This window comes from Chaetodon trifascialis, chromosome 5 (assembly GCF_039877785.1).
Source record: "Chaetodon trifascialis isolate fChaTrf1 chromosome 5, fChaTrf1.hap1, whole genome shotgun sequence".
Classification (NCBI taxonomy): domain Eukaryota; kingdom Metazoa; phylum Chordata; class Actinopteri; order Chaetodontiformes; family Chaetodontidae; genus Chaetodon; species Chaetodon trifascialis.
The window spans coordinates 468,169-485,921 of NC_092060.1; the positions used below are offsets into that span (position 1 = coordinate 468,169).

The 17,753-nt window shown below is 41.2% G+C and overlaps 2 protein-coding genes across 4 annotated transcripts in view; one reads left to right on the plus strand and one right to left on the minus strand.

Moving 5' to 3' along the window:
- immt (inner membrane protein, mitochondrial (mitofilin)) overlaps positions 1-7,227 on the plus strand; it is a 39,198-nt gene extending 31,971 nt beyond the window's left edge. For 2 of the 3 annotated variants that reach the window (XM_070962723.1, XM_070962724.1), the window contains exons 10-14: positions 3,108-3,237; positions 3,700-3,923; positions 4,070-4,201; positions 4,626-4,755; positions 6,118-7,227. In XM_070962723.1, the coding sequence (XP_070818824.1) occupies positions 3,108-3,237; positions 3,700-3,923; positions 4,070-4,201; positions 4,626-4,755; positions 6,118-6,725 (1,224 nt within the window). In that variant the 3' untranslated portion in view covers positions 6,726-7,227. The remainder of the gene's footprint in view (positions 1-3,107; positions 3,238-3,699; positions 3,924-4,069; positions 4,202-4,625; positions 4,756-6,117) is intronic. The other variant, XM_070962725.1, reaches the window with a different exon arrangement.
- The window catches only part of rnf103 (ring finger protein 103), a 452,442-nt gene continuing 435,393 nt past the window's right edge, over positions 705-17,753 (minus strand). The window contains exon 7 of the mRNA XM_070962727.1: positions 705-792. Coding sequence (XP_070818828.1) covers positions 772-792 — 21 coding nt within the window. The 3' untranslated portion in view covers positions 705-771. The remainder of the gene's footprint in view (positions 793-17,753) is intronic.

The following is a 17,753-nucleotide window of genomic DNA, read 5'->3' on the forward strand; positions in this document are numbered from 1 at the left end:
CGTCCCTCTCATGAATGGAAAGAGTCATCATTGAGGTGGGGGGGGGGGGGGGGGGGGGGGGGGGGGGGGTCCTTTGAGGTGGGAATTGGTGGAGGTGACTGGAGCTGTTGGGAGGTGTTGTGGGGGATGGTTGCTGGACTGTCCCTTTTGTCTTTCAAAGCGGCAAAGCAGGATGTAAACACTGACCAGAATGAATGAAGCAAACTCACGGAGTGAATAAAAAGGCTTAGAGTTGATGATGAAAGATTCCAGGTCAGGAGAACAGTGCTGCTGGATCACTGTCATGTTGTTGCACCAGCCACTGTTAATGTAGAAACAGATTCCTCCACCTTTAGTTTTGCCGGAACGTTCTGTGTCTCTGTTCGTGCAGAAGAGTTGGAAGCCAGCCAGCTGCAGTGCAGAGTCCGGTATTAACTGTTTTTACCGACAGCAGTTGCAATTCCTCCAGTTTGTTGGGCAGTGAACGCAGATTAGAGAGAAATATTCCTGATAACGCTGTGTGTAGTCCCCGCTGTCACGAGTCACAAGCGCACCGGCCCGTTTTCCTCTCCTCCAGCCTTTCACTGCTTGAGCAAAGGTGACCAACTTTGACCAGAATGTCCAAAATTTCCACTGTTGGGAGCAGAAAATTAGGAAATAAATCCACTGGTATTGTTACGGTGATGCAACCACAGTAACAGTGGATGTAGTAATAATAGAAGCTAGTAGCTGCTGTAGGGGATGTCAGGCAGGGCAATGGCAGGAGACATAGCTGTTATCCACAGTCCAGATTCAGCCACTATCCATGGGAACCTGTGAGACGATCAAGCACAAAGACTCCAGGGAACAAGCTAAGTTAGTAACATGCCTTGGTAGGACATGAAAATGTGTAGATGGAGATGGAGAGAAGAACAGAGGAGCTTGCTGTATCCTTGGAGGTCCCCCCAACAGTCTAATCCTATAGCAGCATAACTAGAAGCTCGTCCAAGGCAATCTTGAGCCAGCCCTAACTATAAGATTTATCAAAAAGGAAAGTTTTAAGCCTACTCTTAAATGTAGAGACAGTGTCTGCCTCCCGGACAAAGACTGGAAGATGGTTCCACAGGAGAAGAGCTTGATAGTTAAAGGCTCTGGCTCCCATTCTGCTTTTGGAAACTTTAGGAACCATAAGTAAACCTCCATTCTGGGAACGCAGTGTTGTAGCTAGGTAGGAAGGTAATATGGGCTCTTTAAGATAAGGGCATGCTGCAGCGTCCTGGAGAAACTGGAGAATATTCAGCAACGAATTAGGGCAGCCTGATAGTAAGGAATTGCAATAATCCAACCTGTAAAATACGATTGCATGGGCTAGTGTTTCTGCATCATTTTAAGACTGGATGTGCCTGATTTGTGTAATGTTATGTAGGTGATAAAGGGCAGTCCTTGAAATTTGTTTTACATGGGTGTTAAAGGACATATCCTGATCAAAGATAACACACAGGTTCTTTACAGAGGTGCTGGAGGCCAGTGCAATCCATAACTGCTATATCATCACAAAGTGAGTTTCTATGGTGTCTAGGACCGAGTTTTATAACTTCAGTTTTGTCCGAGATTAGCAACAGAAAATTGCAGGTCATCCAGGTCTTTATGAAGACACGCTTGTAGTCTAGTTAACTGATTGGTTACTTCTGGCTTGATGAATTTAGCATGGTATCATCTGCATAGCAATGAAAATTTATTGTGTATATATAAGGTGAATAGAATTGGTCCAAGCACAGAACCGGTAGCGGGTTTTAGTGAGCACAGAGGAGTCATCATTAATGTGTGCAAACTGAGAGCAATCTGAAAAGTACGATTTAAACCAGTTTAGTGCAGTTCCCTTAATGCCAATGAAGTGTTCCAGTCTCTGCAATAGCATACCATGGTCAATGGTGTCGAATGCAGCACTAAGATCTAATACGACTAGTACAGAGAGAAGTCCTTTGTCTGATGCACTTAGAATTATTATTATTATTTGTAACTTTAACCATTGCTGTCTATGTGCTATGATGCACTCTAAAGGAATTCCTTGCAGCTATGTAGAAGGATCTTTCACCCCAGGTCCAGTGCTTGCTCCTGAGTTGTGGAGACAGACCCTTTTACAAGGTTCTCATTTTAAAATGTGTCGCATGGAAATGTTAGCTCAAGACAGATTTCTTAGCTGCCTCACAGAATTAAAGTATTAGCTTTAGATTACATTAGCCAAGTACACTACAGAATCTGCTTGTCATCATATTAGTTGACAAAATTCACAGTCATCAGCTGGAGATGAGTATCTGTATTGTTTCAACAATGCAAATTTTCAAAAGAATGTCTCCTGTTGTTATCACTGTAAATTCCATATGTGGAGAGAATGGAAGGCTTGACAGGCATAGTAACGGTAATTAAGGATGCTGGGACTCAGCCATGGTAAGTTTCTTAAGGAGATTGTTCAGTATTGGAATGATACATAATTTTCTTAAAGGCTGAATTTAGAAATGTATGAGATGTTATTTATGGCAACTTGTAAACATTACCTAAAAAGAAAAAAAATCACTGTGATGCAGCTATCAAGGCCTCTTTGTAAAACTGCTGTAAGAAGTAAGGTAGGCTCTTACTGGTACAATCTTAATTTATGTCCTGTGTGCATCCACACAATATGGATTGGATTTCCTTTTTGTAACTAAAAATGGTCTCATAGGTTGGCCTACTTATAGCTCAGGTCAGTACATACATTAAAATGTTTGGTGTAGGTGTAGTTACAGCTGTGATTGGGTGATCTGGTGTCAGGTCTATTTTTTTTTGTTTGTTTGTTTGTTAATCACATAAATGAGAGGAAAAGTGATTAATTTAGCGACACTTTGTTGCAGAGAGAGAGACTTAACAGTCCTCATGGCCCAAGGATTAATCATATCCTGGGAGTGTGCACTGTGATCTGAGCCTGCCCAAACGTACAAACCATTGTTAAACAACCTGTCAAAGCTCCAGTGATGCTTTTGGCTGTACCCAGCCATCCTAAAGTGAAAATTTATTTCAGACACTTGTATGGGGAATGGTCAACTGTTTTGGCTCTTTGGCAGCATTGCTTGTCAGCACATACAGCTGCTAAATATGTGTGTCTGTGTGTTTAGGTGCACTCTGCAGAGTCAGAAGCTAAGATTGTCTCCCAGTACAGTGAACTTGTTAATGAAGCCAAACAACAGTTCCAGAGGGAAGTAAGCAGCCTTACCCCAGAGATCCAGGCCAACTGGAAGGGGCTCAGTAAGAACACACACACACACACACACACACACACACACACACACACACACACACACACACACAGAGGCATTTTTAGTACAGTGATTCACTATGATAACACTCTTGATCTTTATTAAATAGTTGGCAATAGAGAGTGACAGGAAAAACGTGATATTTTACATGGTATTTAATGAAGTGTTCCAGCTTCATATCCAGCTAAGGACTTAACCTTCTCCCCTCCCATCCCCTCCCTTAATTTTCTGTCTGATTTTACTGCATGCCACCCACCCTTTTATATAAACTTTCAAAATGATGTACTGTCAATATTAGTACATCGTGTATACTCTATACTTTTATGTATATCTATATGAGATGGAATTGGGACATACTAGTGCTCTCCCTGATCATGATAAACACCCGAAATTGAGTTCTTTAAATAAATGTGACATATTTGAAAAACAATTTTATGTCTTTGTATGTGAGCTGGTAAACTGTCAGCTGATGACCTAAATGCCCTGATCGCCCATGCACACCGTCGCATTGACCAGCTGAATCGAGAGCTGGCTGAGCAGAGAGTCAGAGAGCAGATTCACATTGATGCAGCGCTGGAGCAACAGAAGCTGGAGGACCAGAAAGCCTCTGAGAAAGCTGTTAACACTGCCATGCAGCACATCAAGGAAGAGGCCCGACTGGAGCAGGAGAGGAAGGTATGGAGGGGATAGAAGGTGGCATTTGAAGCTGCCAAGGTTTAACAGTGCAGTGCCACATACATCCAGTGCATTGGCAACTGATGCCAGGAGATAACTACAAGGACTACAGTATCATAATTAAAATTTTGTGTGCGTGTTTGTAGCTGTCTGAATTAAGGGAAGTGATGGAGGCAGAGATGAGGACTCAGCTCCGGCGTCAGGCTGCTGCTCACACAGACCATGTCCAAGATGTCCTTAAAGTCCAGGAGCAGGAACTGAGAGCTGATGCTGAGCAGGTTTCGACACAACCTTACATTCTACACATACAATAAAGTCAAATATCAGAGCGCACAGTTGACCAAATTATGTTTATGGCTATCTGTTGAATATGAGTACTTTTTGAGTATTGACAGTCTCAGGTGCCAAGTATCACAAACTGTGATGTATATGAGAAATTGTTAAGAAATGCTTTGTCACATCTTTAGTATTCTTATTCTTTGATCATATACTACCTAATTAAATTATTAAAGTGAGTACACTGTCTTACACTCTTAAGTGAGGATTCCTGAAGCTGCATGGCCAGTACAGTTGAGAAGATTGAGTCAGTTTGGTGCCTGTATCGTCCACCAATCAACTCTACTCACTTGTCATGTTGGATGTCTCTGACAACTTGTCTAGCTGCAAACATTCCTTCAAAGCTCTACTATGTTTTGTATTCAGGTCCTGAGCAGTAAGTTGCTGGAACAGGAGACCCGCTACCGTCAGCTGAACCAGGAACAGCTGGATAACTTCACTCTGGATATGAACACTGCCTACGCAAGACTGAAGGGGATGGAGGAGGCTATAGACAGTAAGATAGACATACACACACCACACTCTGGAAAAAGGCTTCAGAAATACCATTGTAATGAACAGTATTTACCGGGACAATGTGATATTCTCATACCAATACTCTGAACAGTTGCTACATTTTAACAGTAACTGCAGCCTGTCTTATCTGGTGACATGTGCTGTCCTCAAATTATTTTATAGACTATTTTGTAGTTTAATCTAGAGCAAAGCATCACATTTAACGAGCTCATGATATGTTTTCTACCTACAACGTAACCAGTAACTACAGCTGTCAGATAAATGTAGTGCAGTAAGTACTATTTTTACTAGTAACATTTTCCTTTGAAGTGTAGTGGAATAGAACTTTGAAGTGGAAGAAACACTAAATAGCCAAGTACAAGTTCCTCAAATTTGTACTTAAAGTAACATTAATAATGAATGTTGAGTAAATTTAGTTAACACTGAAGTAAGAGCTTACTGACTTGCACACCTTATTTTTCACAACCTACTTCATTCAAATACTGGGGGTTGTGATGTAGAGCTGTTTAGTACGTACGTTTGTCCATCCTATGCCCGTGAATGCAATATCTCAGAAACGCCTTGAGGGAGTTTCTTCAAATATGGCACAAATGTTACCTTGGACTAAAGGATGAACTGATAAGATTTTGGTGGTCAAAAGTCAAGGTCACTGTGACCTCAATCATAACTTGAGAATTCAAATGTTAATCTTGACAAACTTTAACACGATAAAATGACGAAGTGATGACATTTAAGGACACAACACCCAGTTCAAAACAGAGCATGCCATGCGGAAGCAGGAGCATTACAGTCACACCCATGCATGGGCATCCATGGCACTGGCCATGTGGCTGTGCTGTAATTCCTACTCTGCCTCTTCATTGTAGAATTTGTAACTTTTTTGCAGCAACATCCATATTTAAGCATAGTTGTGTACCTCAAGCTCATTGGTTTTGCTGGTTTTACTGTTGAGTTTACTGTTCTTGTTGAGTGTTTCCTGATAATGTTCCCTAAGGAATCCATAAGGTGAATGGAATTGGTCCAAGCACAGAACCCTGCAAAACTCAGTAGCTGGCTTTAGTGAACACAGAGGAGTCGTCATTAACATGTACAAAAAGAGAGCAATCTGAAAAGTAGGATTCAAACCAGCTTAGTGCAGTTCCCTTAATGCCAATGAAGTGTTCCAATCTCTGCAACAGGATACCATGGTCAATTGTGGTATCTGTTCAAAGTATGTAAAGGTATGCACTTGGCAGATTAAGAACTTTGAAAGTTACATCTTGATATTACACGTTTTCAAGGATGGCATCAGATGCGCTGTTAAACCCTGTCATGTAAACTCCTTCCTTCGTTTTGAATGCAGGTCATGTGATAGCAGAGGAGGAGGCCTATAAAGCTCACCAGCTCTGGCTCTCTGTGGAGGCTCTCAACTACACTTTAAAAACTGCTGGCACTGATATCCCCACCATGCCTCTCGAGAGCGCTGCTCAGGCTGTGCGAGACAGCTGCCACAACAATGACTTTGCTGTGGCACTGTCATCGGCTCTTCCAGAAGAATCCCTCCACCGTGGCGTGTACAGTGAGGCCTCTCTCCGTGCCCGCTTCAACACCCTACGACCACTGGCACGCCGGGTCGCCCTCATTGATGAATCTCACAACTCCTTGTACCAGTATTTCTTGTCCTACCTTCAAGCTGCACTGCTGTTTGAGAATAAACAGGAAGCCCCGCCTGCCCAGCTGTGCAGTGAGGACTTAGACCCATTCAAGCTTCTGTCATATGCAAGCTACTGCTTAGAGCATGGGGATCTGGAGTTGGCAGCTAAATTATTAAACCAGCTGAGAGGAGAGGCCAGAAGAGTGGTAGAGGACTGGCTGACTGAAGCCAGACTCACATTGGAAACCAAGCAGGTAGTCAGTTTGCTGTCTGCTTATGCAAATGCTGTGGGGTTAGGAACCACCCAGGTTCCATAGGCTGCCAATCTCACTTTGTCTTGTAATCTTTGAAGGGATATCTCTTTTGATTATCAAATAGTCACCCACTGTAGGCTTGAAAGGTAGCTCAGTTGAGGCTGTATCTTATATCATTGTGGACGAAGGCAGCTGTATTTAGCTTGGATTCACAACAGCAAGGGCAGAGTATTTGATTCTCAGATACCCACTTTTCAGTGTTGTTTAAGTGATGTTAAGTTAACCAAGTGATAAATGTTTAGATGCAGCATTGGTGTATTTGTTTCAAAGCACTAAGTCACTGTGGACAGTTATTTGTAAAAAAAAAAAAAAAAAAAAGAATTGATGCCCCCTTTCAATTTAGTCTTGTCAATTCAGGTCTACAGGCTAGATATTTAAATCTGGCTAATATCTGTTTTTTGTCCCGTGCATAATGAAAAATTGATCCTAATTTAAGAATTTGTCATGCTGAATTTTATTTTTGCCAATATTACATGTTACAATAAATCATGAACAAAGATGCTGTCTGTGAGATTTCTTCATTCCTCCCTCAGAACTGTTTGAAGAACTGAATTCATAATCTTATGTGATAACACCAGAACATCAGTGTGAGCTGGATCTACTGTATTGTTCATTATCACAGTCTGTCAGTTAACATCACTACTGTCAATACTCTCACTCTCATTGATCTGATGAGACAGAAATTATCAGTAACTGAGAAAAAAAAAACTACCATACAATTTACCCATATCTTTATTACCCAGCAGATGGTCAGTACTTAGTAACACCTGTTATGACCCTGGTTCATGTGGTTTGTACTGTGTATGTTCTGTTCATCTCAGTTCTCTCTCTCTCCTCCTCTTCAGTGAATGTGGGTGTGTTCATTTTAGTTCTCTCTCTTTCCTCCCCTTCAGTGAATGAGTGTTGCAGGTGGAGTCCTGGGATTGGAGGGTTTGAACCTGACTGAAACCAGCAGATTGGACAGTCAATTAAGCAGAAGCTATTTAAACTCCAGCTGACAGCAATCGGCCCTTCTTTCCTTTCCTACTCCAAAGACAGTGAACCAGCAGTCTTGGCAATTGTATATTTGTGTGTGATTCAGTGGTGCGGTAGCAAGCCCTTTTTGTTTTATTCCTTTCTTTTTCTCTCGTTTATGAGTTAGGAACCTAGGTTAGTTTTCTTGTTTATTTGTTTTTTCAGGGCTCAGAGATGTTTTGTTTGTTATTTTTGGGCATGGTTTGGCTTTGCATTTAATTAAAGCTACCTTCATTTTGGATTTAGTCTGTGCTGCTGATCTTTCTTGGGAGTGGGAAGGCAGGGGGCACACACACACCATGTTATGCCTGGTCCTCCCCTAGACCAGGGACGTAACATGATTGGGGGCTCGTCCATTCTTTCTTGTGTTCGTCTTGTTCTCTCTTTTGTGTGGTTGGCAGTTTTTTTTCTTTGTGCTGGTGGCAAAATGGAGAAAACAGAGTTCAAATTAGAAGAGTTCACTGATAATCCGACCATTGAAAAATTAGAGAGGTGTAGAAAAGCTGATCTGGCTCTAATTGCTAGTTTCTTTTAGGTGCAAGTGCCACTGTATGCTACAAAAAAAAGGAGTTAAGGGACATCCTGTATATAAAAGTGAGTGAAAAGGGTTTACTTGGTGAGCCAGCTCCCACAAGTGGAGTTGAGCGGGATGATCTGGCTGGTATTCCTGCCCTACCCCAACGCCTCCCAATCCAACATGGCAGGACTGAAGAGGAGCTGAGGCTGCACACAAAGGAGGTGGAGGCGAGATGCCGGGAGTTGGAGGTGGAAGCCATGCATTTGAAGGTAAAAGCTCTGGAGAAAGAGCGGGAAACCGCTGTAGCTGCCAGTCCTTCACTCACACAGACATCCATGCCAAGTCCCCACGACAGCTTTGATGTGAGTTGGCATATTGCACTGGTCCCGCCTTTCAGAGAGTCTGAGGTAGATTCATATTTTACGGCATTTGAAAGTATTGCAGCTACACTACATTGGCCAGTGATCCAGTCTCAGTGGACCGAAAAATTAAAACAAAAAGTTTTAATCGTGACCCCACTGCTGCCACTAATGATACTGAGAAATGTGAGTGTTTTTACTGCCATGAGCAGGGCCACCTCATCGCTGTCTGTCCCACTCTTAAAAGAAAAGAGCAGTCAGAAATCCTCAAAACACCGTCTCCAATTGGCCTCATCCATACAAAGTCACAGCTCACACAAAGCGTGGATTTGGCGGAGATCACTGAGTTTGATGAAGAGTTCAAGCCATTCATTACGCAAGGCTCTGTTTCTCTTGAGGGTGAGGAGAAGCCAGTTCCTATCACTATCCTACGGGATACTGGTGCAAAACAGTCTCTCATGCGAGATGGTGTTCTTCCTTTTTCAGCTCAGTCCTACTGTGGCTCTGACATTTTGGCATGGGGAGTTAAATTAAGTGAAGTGCGTGCCCCTCTGCATTACATTCACTTTTCCTCCAGAACTGTGTCAGGCAAATTCAAAATTGGTGTAAGACCTCAACTGCCGATAGCTGGTGTTGATTTAATCCTTGGAAACGATTTGGCTGGTGGAAAGGTTTTCCTGTCTCCCGAGGTAGTTGGAAATCCAATCACTGACGTGTGCGCCTCTGATTCTGTTACACCCGAGGCATCTGACTCGCTTCCCTTGTTCCCTGTGTGTGCTGTAACTCGTGCTCAGGCACAAAAACTCAGAGACTTGGTGGATCTCAGCAAATCTTTCATGAGTACCCCTGATCCAATAAGCTCTCTTTCAGATAGTAATGAAAGCAAACCTGTTGTTGTGGAGCTTCAGCCTGACAATAAAACTCTGACACTTTCAGTAGACAAAGAACAGCTGAACACAGAAAACTGATGCTACTTTGTCTTCTTGCTTTTCTCTTGTAACAGGCCCAGAATGTGAGAAGTCTATGTCCTATCTTGTTGATGATGGTGTTTTGATGCGCCGCTGGTCCCCTAGTTCTGGTCTTGCATACGAGTCTGTGAATCAAGTTGCCACAGCCATTCCGCTTTCAGTTGTTAAGTCTAGCTCATGACCATGGCATGTCCGGTCATTTAGGAATCCAAAAAACATACAATCGTGTCCTTCGTTATTTCTTCTGGCCAGGTCTCAAATCAGATGCTGTGAAATTTTGTTGTTCCTGCCATACCTGTCAAGTTTCAGATAAACCGAACCAGGTGGTCCCTGCTGCTCCACTAAAATCCATCCCTGCCATTGGAGAACCATTTGAACATGTAATTGTGGACTGTGTTGGTCCTTTACCAAAAACAAAATCTGGCAACCAGTACATCCTCACTGTGATGTGTGCTGCAACTCGTTACCCTGAGGCAGTGCCATTACGCTCATTAAAAGCCTGTGCCATCGTAAAAGCACTTGTTAAGTTTTTCTCCACTTTCGGTCTTCCTAAACGCATCCAAAGTGACCAGGGATCCAACTTCATGTCCAAAATCTTTGCCCAGGTCATGTCAGAGTTAAATGTTTAGCACAACACTTCCAGCGCTTACCATCCTGAGAGTCAGGGTGCATTAGAAAGGTTTCACCAAACTCTAAAGAGTATGTTTCGTAAATACTGTACTGAGTCAAACTGTGAGTGGGATGAGGGGTTGCCATTGTTGTTGTTTGCTGTGAGAGAAACTGTGCAGGAGTCCTGTGATCTTTCTTGGGAGTGGGAAGGCAGGGGGCACACACACATCATGTTATGCCTGGTTCTCCCCTAGACCAGGGACGTAACACACCCCCTTTGGAAAGTATTGCAGCCTGTACAGGCTTTTTGTAGCCTTCATGAAAAAGGTTACAGTTTTGTGGGATTCTTAGGCTGTCTTGCATGCACTGTCCTTTTTTTTTTTTAACTTATTTTTTATTTGAACATCATACAACAAACGTACACCAATAACTTGCCACAATCATCATTTTTCCTTTCTTCAGTCCTTTCATTTGAAATGTCCATTTTCCTTTTTCCCCCTTTTCTCCTTGTTTTTCTTAAAGTCCAGTCATAGTGGTGATTGTTTTAAGTACAGAAATATACCCCACTTCACAAAAATAATCAATGCCGATAGAAAACCCCCCACAATCAATGCTAATAATAATAATAATGATCAATAATATAAAAAAGGGGGATAAAAAAATAAATAAAAATGTGAAATTTATTTTTTATTTTTTTTAAAAGAGGAAACCTAACCTTATCTGACCTAAATTAGAATACAAAATGCAGAAGGTGTGAATCATGAATCAGAAAATCAGAAATCAGGAATACACATCATATATCACTGCAGTATCAGAGGCATCACAGGCTTCCATCTCTTACATTTTTTTTTCTTTTTGAAGTCTAACAGCATATGTGATTTTTTTCCATTTCATAAATCTCCCATACCTTCAGAATCCAGTCATTATATGAAGGGGGTTCAGGTTTCAGCCATCTAAATGTAATACCCTTAATGGCTGCAGCTAGTAGGATTTGTAGCAAATATGCATTATCTCAGCCAGTGACCCCTTCTGGTGTTATACCAAGGAGAACAGAACCACTATGGGTTTCTTGGGTATGTCATAATGAAAAAAAAAATCTTTAAAAGCATCAAAGACCTCCTTCCAGTAATCCTCTAATTTTGAGCATGACCACATTATATGGGTATGCAGTGTTTCCCCTAGAATTTTTTCAGGCCTGATGGCACCCACCAAAAAAACCCCTAAACAGACAGGATGTGTGGGATGGTATATTGGCGCAGTTGGATTAAGTCAGATGGCACAGCAAGCAGTCGGAAATTCTGCAATTATTATATTTCCATTAAAATTTTTGTTCACCCATACTGTATTCAAGATCACAAGGAGAGGGTGACTTAATAAGGTGCATTTATTGCATACAAATGGAACATGCTTGATTACACATTGACACCTCAACCACACAGTGCATTGTTCTCTGCTGCACTTGATTTTTCTCGGTTTAGAGAAGAACTTCACCAGGGCATTGTGGTAGGGGAATTTCCTACACATAATTCTATCAGTTATAAATAATTTAAACATTTAACAAACATTAAACATAGAATTTTTTTATTCGTTTTATTATAACAGAGTTACATACATTTGACAATGCCTGGGGAAAAATGATCCCTATAGTGGTTCTAGTGGAAAACTAGCTTATTGTCTGTCTTATTTTCATCATTATTGCTTACCAAAAAAAGAAGTTCAATCAGAACAAAAAATATAGTTAAACAACAAATTGGAAACTTACCATGGGGAGCATGGTAAACCAAGGGCTGTATTTATGGTTATTAAGCCATTCGGGATCCCAGCTAGATGTTCTGTGTTTAGCTGTATTTTTTTTTTTTTTTTTTTTTCTTACTGGGTTACCAGTCGGACTGGCCGGGCGGTCACCCGTCGGACGTGGGTTGGTGGGGTTGGTTCCGGCAGTCGGAACGGGGTCACCTGTCGGATCACGGCCGGCAGTCGGAGCGGGGTTACACGTCGGATCGCGGCCGCCAGTCAGAGGGGGGTCACCCGTTGGACAGATGTCAGCTGCAGTAATGGTCCTCCAGCAGCCCCCCTCTCCACTGCAATCTGCCCCCCTTTCTTCCGTCTCACCTGCACCTGTCTTTTTTTTTTTTTTTTTTTTTAAAGAGTTGCCTCTGTTACTCTCCCTTCATCTATTTTCATTGGCTCCGGAGTCTGGCAGAAAAAATTCTTTATATAAAGTTGTCTGTCGCCCGCGATATTTTTTCTTTTCTTCGGCGGCGCTACAAACCTTAAACATCCCATTAAAATATGCCCGCGCTCTTAGCAGCGGTACTCGCATTGTTACTAGGCAACGAAGCAGGTTGACTCACTTTGCGCTGCACAGAGGCGCTCCTAAATGTAAATGATTATTGATTTGTGAATGAATGGATAGGTGGCTTATTTTTGGCATATTGATTTTTTTTAAATTAATTAATTAATTAAGTAATTAATTAATTAATAAGTTAATTAATTTATTGACCGGGTGGGGGGTCTCCTTGGCCTGACGGCCCACCAGGCCTGTACAATGGTAGGGGAAACACTGGTATGGTTGCCTATATGTTGTCTACAGTTCCTCCAGCATTTGTCAGAGCTTGTGTGGTTCCATTTAGCTGTTATCTGTGGGGTTCAGAAATACCTTGTTATAATTTTCCACCTAAACTCTCTCCATATATTAGAACTGGTCACTAAATGTGCTTCCTCACAACCCCATATCCAAGTTTCAGTAGAAATAGTTGTAGCAAATTCAGTCTCCCTTTTGTCTTTTATATGCAAATTATTATTTTGATCCATGGATGAAAATATGCTATACACTTTGGAAATTACTCTTTTAGTATTGTGACTGGATTGTATTTCCTGGAGAAACAGCTCAATTTGAGAGGGGTTCCTAACTTTTTCATACTCTAGATGTGTGGTGTATTATGTGGTTAATTATCTTATTTACTCTTTTAGAAAGTATGGTGGTAAGTATACGGAGGTCACTGTTCAGCAGGGATACTGGTCAATACGACTGACATTTTACTGGATCTTTACCTTCCTTATACAATACCACTATGGTCGCTTCTCTCCAAGATGGGGCCATCTCACCAGATTCCAATGAGTGGTGGTATGCTCTTAAAAGGAGTGGTGACATAATTTCTTTTAGTTTTTTTTAATAAAAATCATTGATGTACCCATCAGGGCCGGGACTTTTATTATTCTTCAACATTTTAATTGCTTCCATTATCTCATGCTATAATTGGTTCAGCTCCTTTCTCATTGAATCTGTTAATTCAGTCAGTTTTATATTTCTTAGAAAAGCAGATAAGACTGTATCATTTGCACAGATATCAGAATTTTTATAGATTTCTAAAATTCTGCAAAAGCCTCTGCAATTTCATTAGGTTTAGTTAGTACTCTAGAAGAGTTATCAGGTATTATTTTCTAAATTGTATTGGAGGCTCGCTGCTTTCTTAACTTAATTGCCAGAAGTCGACTTGCCCGATCCCCATACTCATAGTATTTCAGTATTCAATTTTATCATTGATTAGGCTATTATATTCTCTTCTAACATCTTTTAATTTGTTCAGTATTGTAGGGTTATGGGTTTGCTTATGTTGTAATTCCAAAGTCTGAATAGCTTGTTCCAATTCTATTTGTCTTGCTTCTCTTTTTTTCTGTCTATTTACTGTAAAGGCAATGATTCTCCCTCTGAGATAAGCCTTTGCACAATCCCACAATATAAGCGGTAAAATATCTAGGGTATCATTTGTCTTTAAATGAAAATTCAATTCCTCTGTGATAAAAAAAAGAAGAAGAATTCAATCGCCACTGTATAGAAGTTGATCTATTCCCTATATCCCAGAGTAATTCCATAGGTGAATGATCTGAAAAAGTCATTGGTAAAAATTTGATATCCGTTATCCTGTATACTTCTGCCTTGGGAGTAAAAAAAAAAAAAAATCTATCCTAGAATAAGAAACATGCCTGTAAGAATAAAAAGTAAAGTCCCTGCTATTTGGATATTTACTCCTCCATACATCTACCATGCCCAATTCAGTAGTTTGGTATTTCAGCATTTTGCTCATCCGGGAGAGTGGGGTATTGGAGAATGGTTTTCTATCCACACTTTGACATAATGTAATTATAAGTAATATTCCCACACTGTGTCGTGTCAGTGTATTGAACGCAGTTCTGATAAATCCTGGCTCATCCTCATTAGGTGCATCCACATTCATAAGAGAGACTTCTATACCATCAAGGTGAAATTTACTTATAAAATAAACTAAAATTGCAACTCACTTTTTTCTTCCAGATGGTTGAGAGGAGAAATAGACCTTGTCAGCCCAAAATTTCCTTAGCTTCTCATGCTCAGAGTCTGGCAAGTGTGTTTCTTGCAGAAAGGCTATTTCACATTTAATCTGTCTTAACTGGTGCAATATCTTTTTCTTCTTCATGGGGTTATGAAGGCCCTTCAAATTATAACTTAAAACTCTTATGGACCCCATTATATAGATGAATAAATACCTTCGGCACCCATTAAAGAGGTTAGAAAAACTGAAATGCCATCTGTTTTCATGCTACTGTAAATATCTAAGGTTATGATGGAACAAAGGATAAACAAACAAAAAGAAGAGAGAGAGAAAAAAAAAACACGGGGCAGGGGGCTTTGAAATGACAGCTATGGCATATGGTGTAGTAAACATGAAGAGCCCGAGTGGATAACTCCAGGGCAAACATAAACAGTCATAGAGGGCGTTCTTGTAACTCCAGATCAAAAAAGAGTCCAAGTCTCTGTGGGAACTAGTCCCCAAAAGCATAAGAAGTAAGCAATGCAAGAAACAAACCAACATGCATCTCATGTTAGTATGCGCATGCCAATGATGACTGCTCCAAAACAAGATAAGAGCAGGTCTAATGTCTCCCTACTCAGGCTCCAGGAGAGCAACTATGACAACTATAAAAACTGTGAACAACCCGTAACAGCATAATCACTAATGTAAATATAAGAGTGATACTTATCACTCAGCTTCGATTCCCTCAGGCGCAGGAGGTGTGTTTCCACTGTCCATCTATATCTCCTTGGTGAATTTCTTCTTTACATAGTCCATCGCTTCAGGCGCGTTCAGGAACTCCTTTTCTTCACTGTTATATGAGATCCAGAGTTTGGCAGGATAAATCAGTCCGTACCGGATCCCCTGCCTTCCTCGAAGCATTTTCCTAACATCCGAGAATGCCGCTCTGGCCCTGGCGACTCTGGCGGTGTAGTCGGGGAATATGGCGATGCGGTGCCCTATCTCAAGCTCTCCTCAGGAATTCCACACAATCACCGTTGTAATGTAACTGTCATCTGGCTTTCTTGGCCCGATGCTGCGGTGGGAATTGTCCACTTTCACCTCTTTATCCAGCTGCAGCACATCTTTCAGAAGTTTGGACACCTCCACAGGTGAACTCGTCCCTGGATGTTCAGGCACTCTAACAATATGGATATTCCCTCTTCTCATTCGGCCTTCCATGTCTTCACATTTTTCTTGCAGTAGTTCCACTCGTTTTGTTAATGTAGTAACCGTGGCTTGCAGGGCTGTCGTTTCGTCTGACCATGCTGAAATCCCCCCCTCCACATCCTTAATACAATGTTTTATTGACTCAATCTCAGTGTGGGTGGAGGTAGCATTTTTAGCAATTTCAGCTTGTACAGCCTGTAGCTCACTTTTTATCACATCAAAAGTTTCTGCTCGTGCACTTTTTAGCTCTTCTTTTATAGCCAAGGAAATATCCACTCTTAGGGAAGAGACATGTCCATTTTTAATGCATCGGTGTCCATGTGTTTGTCATCTGGCATTGTTTGTCTTGTAGCTCTAGTAGTGGCTCAATTAGCATTACCCGGACCACTCTGCTCCGAGGTTTCAGGCCTAGCTCCAGAGGAACCGGTGAACTTGTATCTGCGAAGGTTTGCTGCCATCTGGGATGAGGTCACTCATTTTGTTGAGTGCTGTTGCCCTTCTTATATCCTTGGGAAATAGATTCTTCTTCTTTTTTTTTTTTTTTTTTTTTCAAAATCTGCTGTTAACGGGTTATTTTAATAAATTCTCTGCCGGAGCTCTGCAAGAACACATCTTATTCCATGTCTTGCTCAACAGTGCCCCCCATGCACTGTACTTTTGAAGTTTATCCACAGATTTTCAGTGATGTTTAAGTCAGACTTTGAGGACCATGGAAAGACCTTCAGCTTGGTCCTCTTGAGGTAGTCTATTGTGGATTTTAGGTGTGTTTTGATTGAAACTGATTTGAAATATTCCCTATGCTACTTGCTGCAACACAAGCCCAAAGCATCTTCCTTACAATGTTGAAGAGAATGTTTCATCTTTTGCTTTATGTTTTTTGGAGATCAGTCCACAATAACAGAAATTTAGACCAGACGTGTCCAAATGTTTTCATGGTACTGTATACCCAAATGTCTTTAGCATTAAAGATCATCATGTATATTGGCATTAACAAAGATTGGCAACGTAGTACTAAGTAAACATGACCTTGACCTACACTGTCACTCCATCTGTTTCACAGCTGAACAGGGTCAGTGTCAGTAAATAACCATGTGCCTCATTCAAAAAATCAATGAGTAAGCAATAAGTGCAAGAGTGGTTCACTCAATTACCCTGATTACAGAAATGTGGGGACACAAAACAAAACAAACAGAATGTGATCATTTGTTAATACTTTCTGACATAAACTCAATTGAAAACGGCACAAAGACAATTTAATTATTTTTTTTTACCTCATCAACTTAAATGATTTTTGTAAATATATGTTTATTCTGAAATGAATACCAGCAACAAATTACAAACAAGCTGGGACAGGGACAACAAAAGACTGGGAAAGTTGTTGGGGTCAAAAGACACTGTTTCTTCTTGTTTCATCTTCATGTATAGTACGATATATGACTCAGGAGATAGATAGATAGATAGATAGATAGATAGATAGATAGATAGATAGATAGATAGATAGATAGACTTTATTGTCTGTCCCAGACGGTGACAGAAATTCTCCTTTGACAAGGCTCAAATAAAAATACAGCACATATCACACACACAGATGACAAGTGAAATGTTAAAATTCAATTCAATTCAATTTATTTGTATAGCGCCAAATCACAACAGAAGTTGTCTCAGGACACTTTCCATATAGAGCTGGTACAGACCAAGCTCTTTTATCTACAAAGAAACCAACAATTCCCCCATGAGCAAGCACTTCGCGACAGTGGCGAGGAAAAACTTCCTTTTAACAGGCAGAAACCTCGAGCAGAACCAGACTCTGGGTGGGCGGCCATCTGCCTCGACCGGTTGGGTGAGAGAGGAAGAGCAAGAGAGGGAGAGTGAGACAGACAGACAGACAGACAGACAGACAGACAGACAGACAGACAGACAGACAGACAGACAGACAGACAGACAGACAGACAGACAGACAGAAATGCAGTCAGAGAGAGAGAGAGAGAGAGAGAGACAGAGACAGAGAGACAGACATGCAGTCACAGTAACAGTGACAGTGGATGTAATAACAGCAGTAG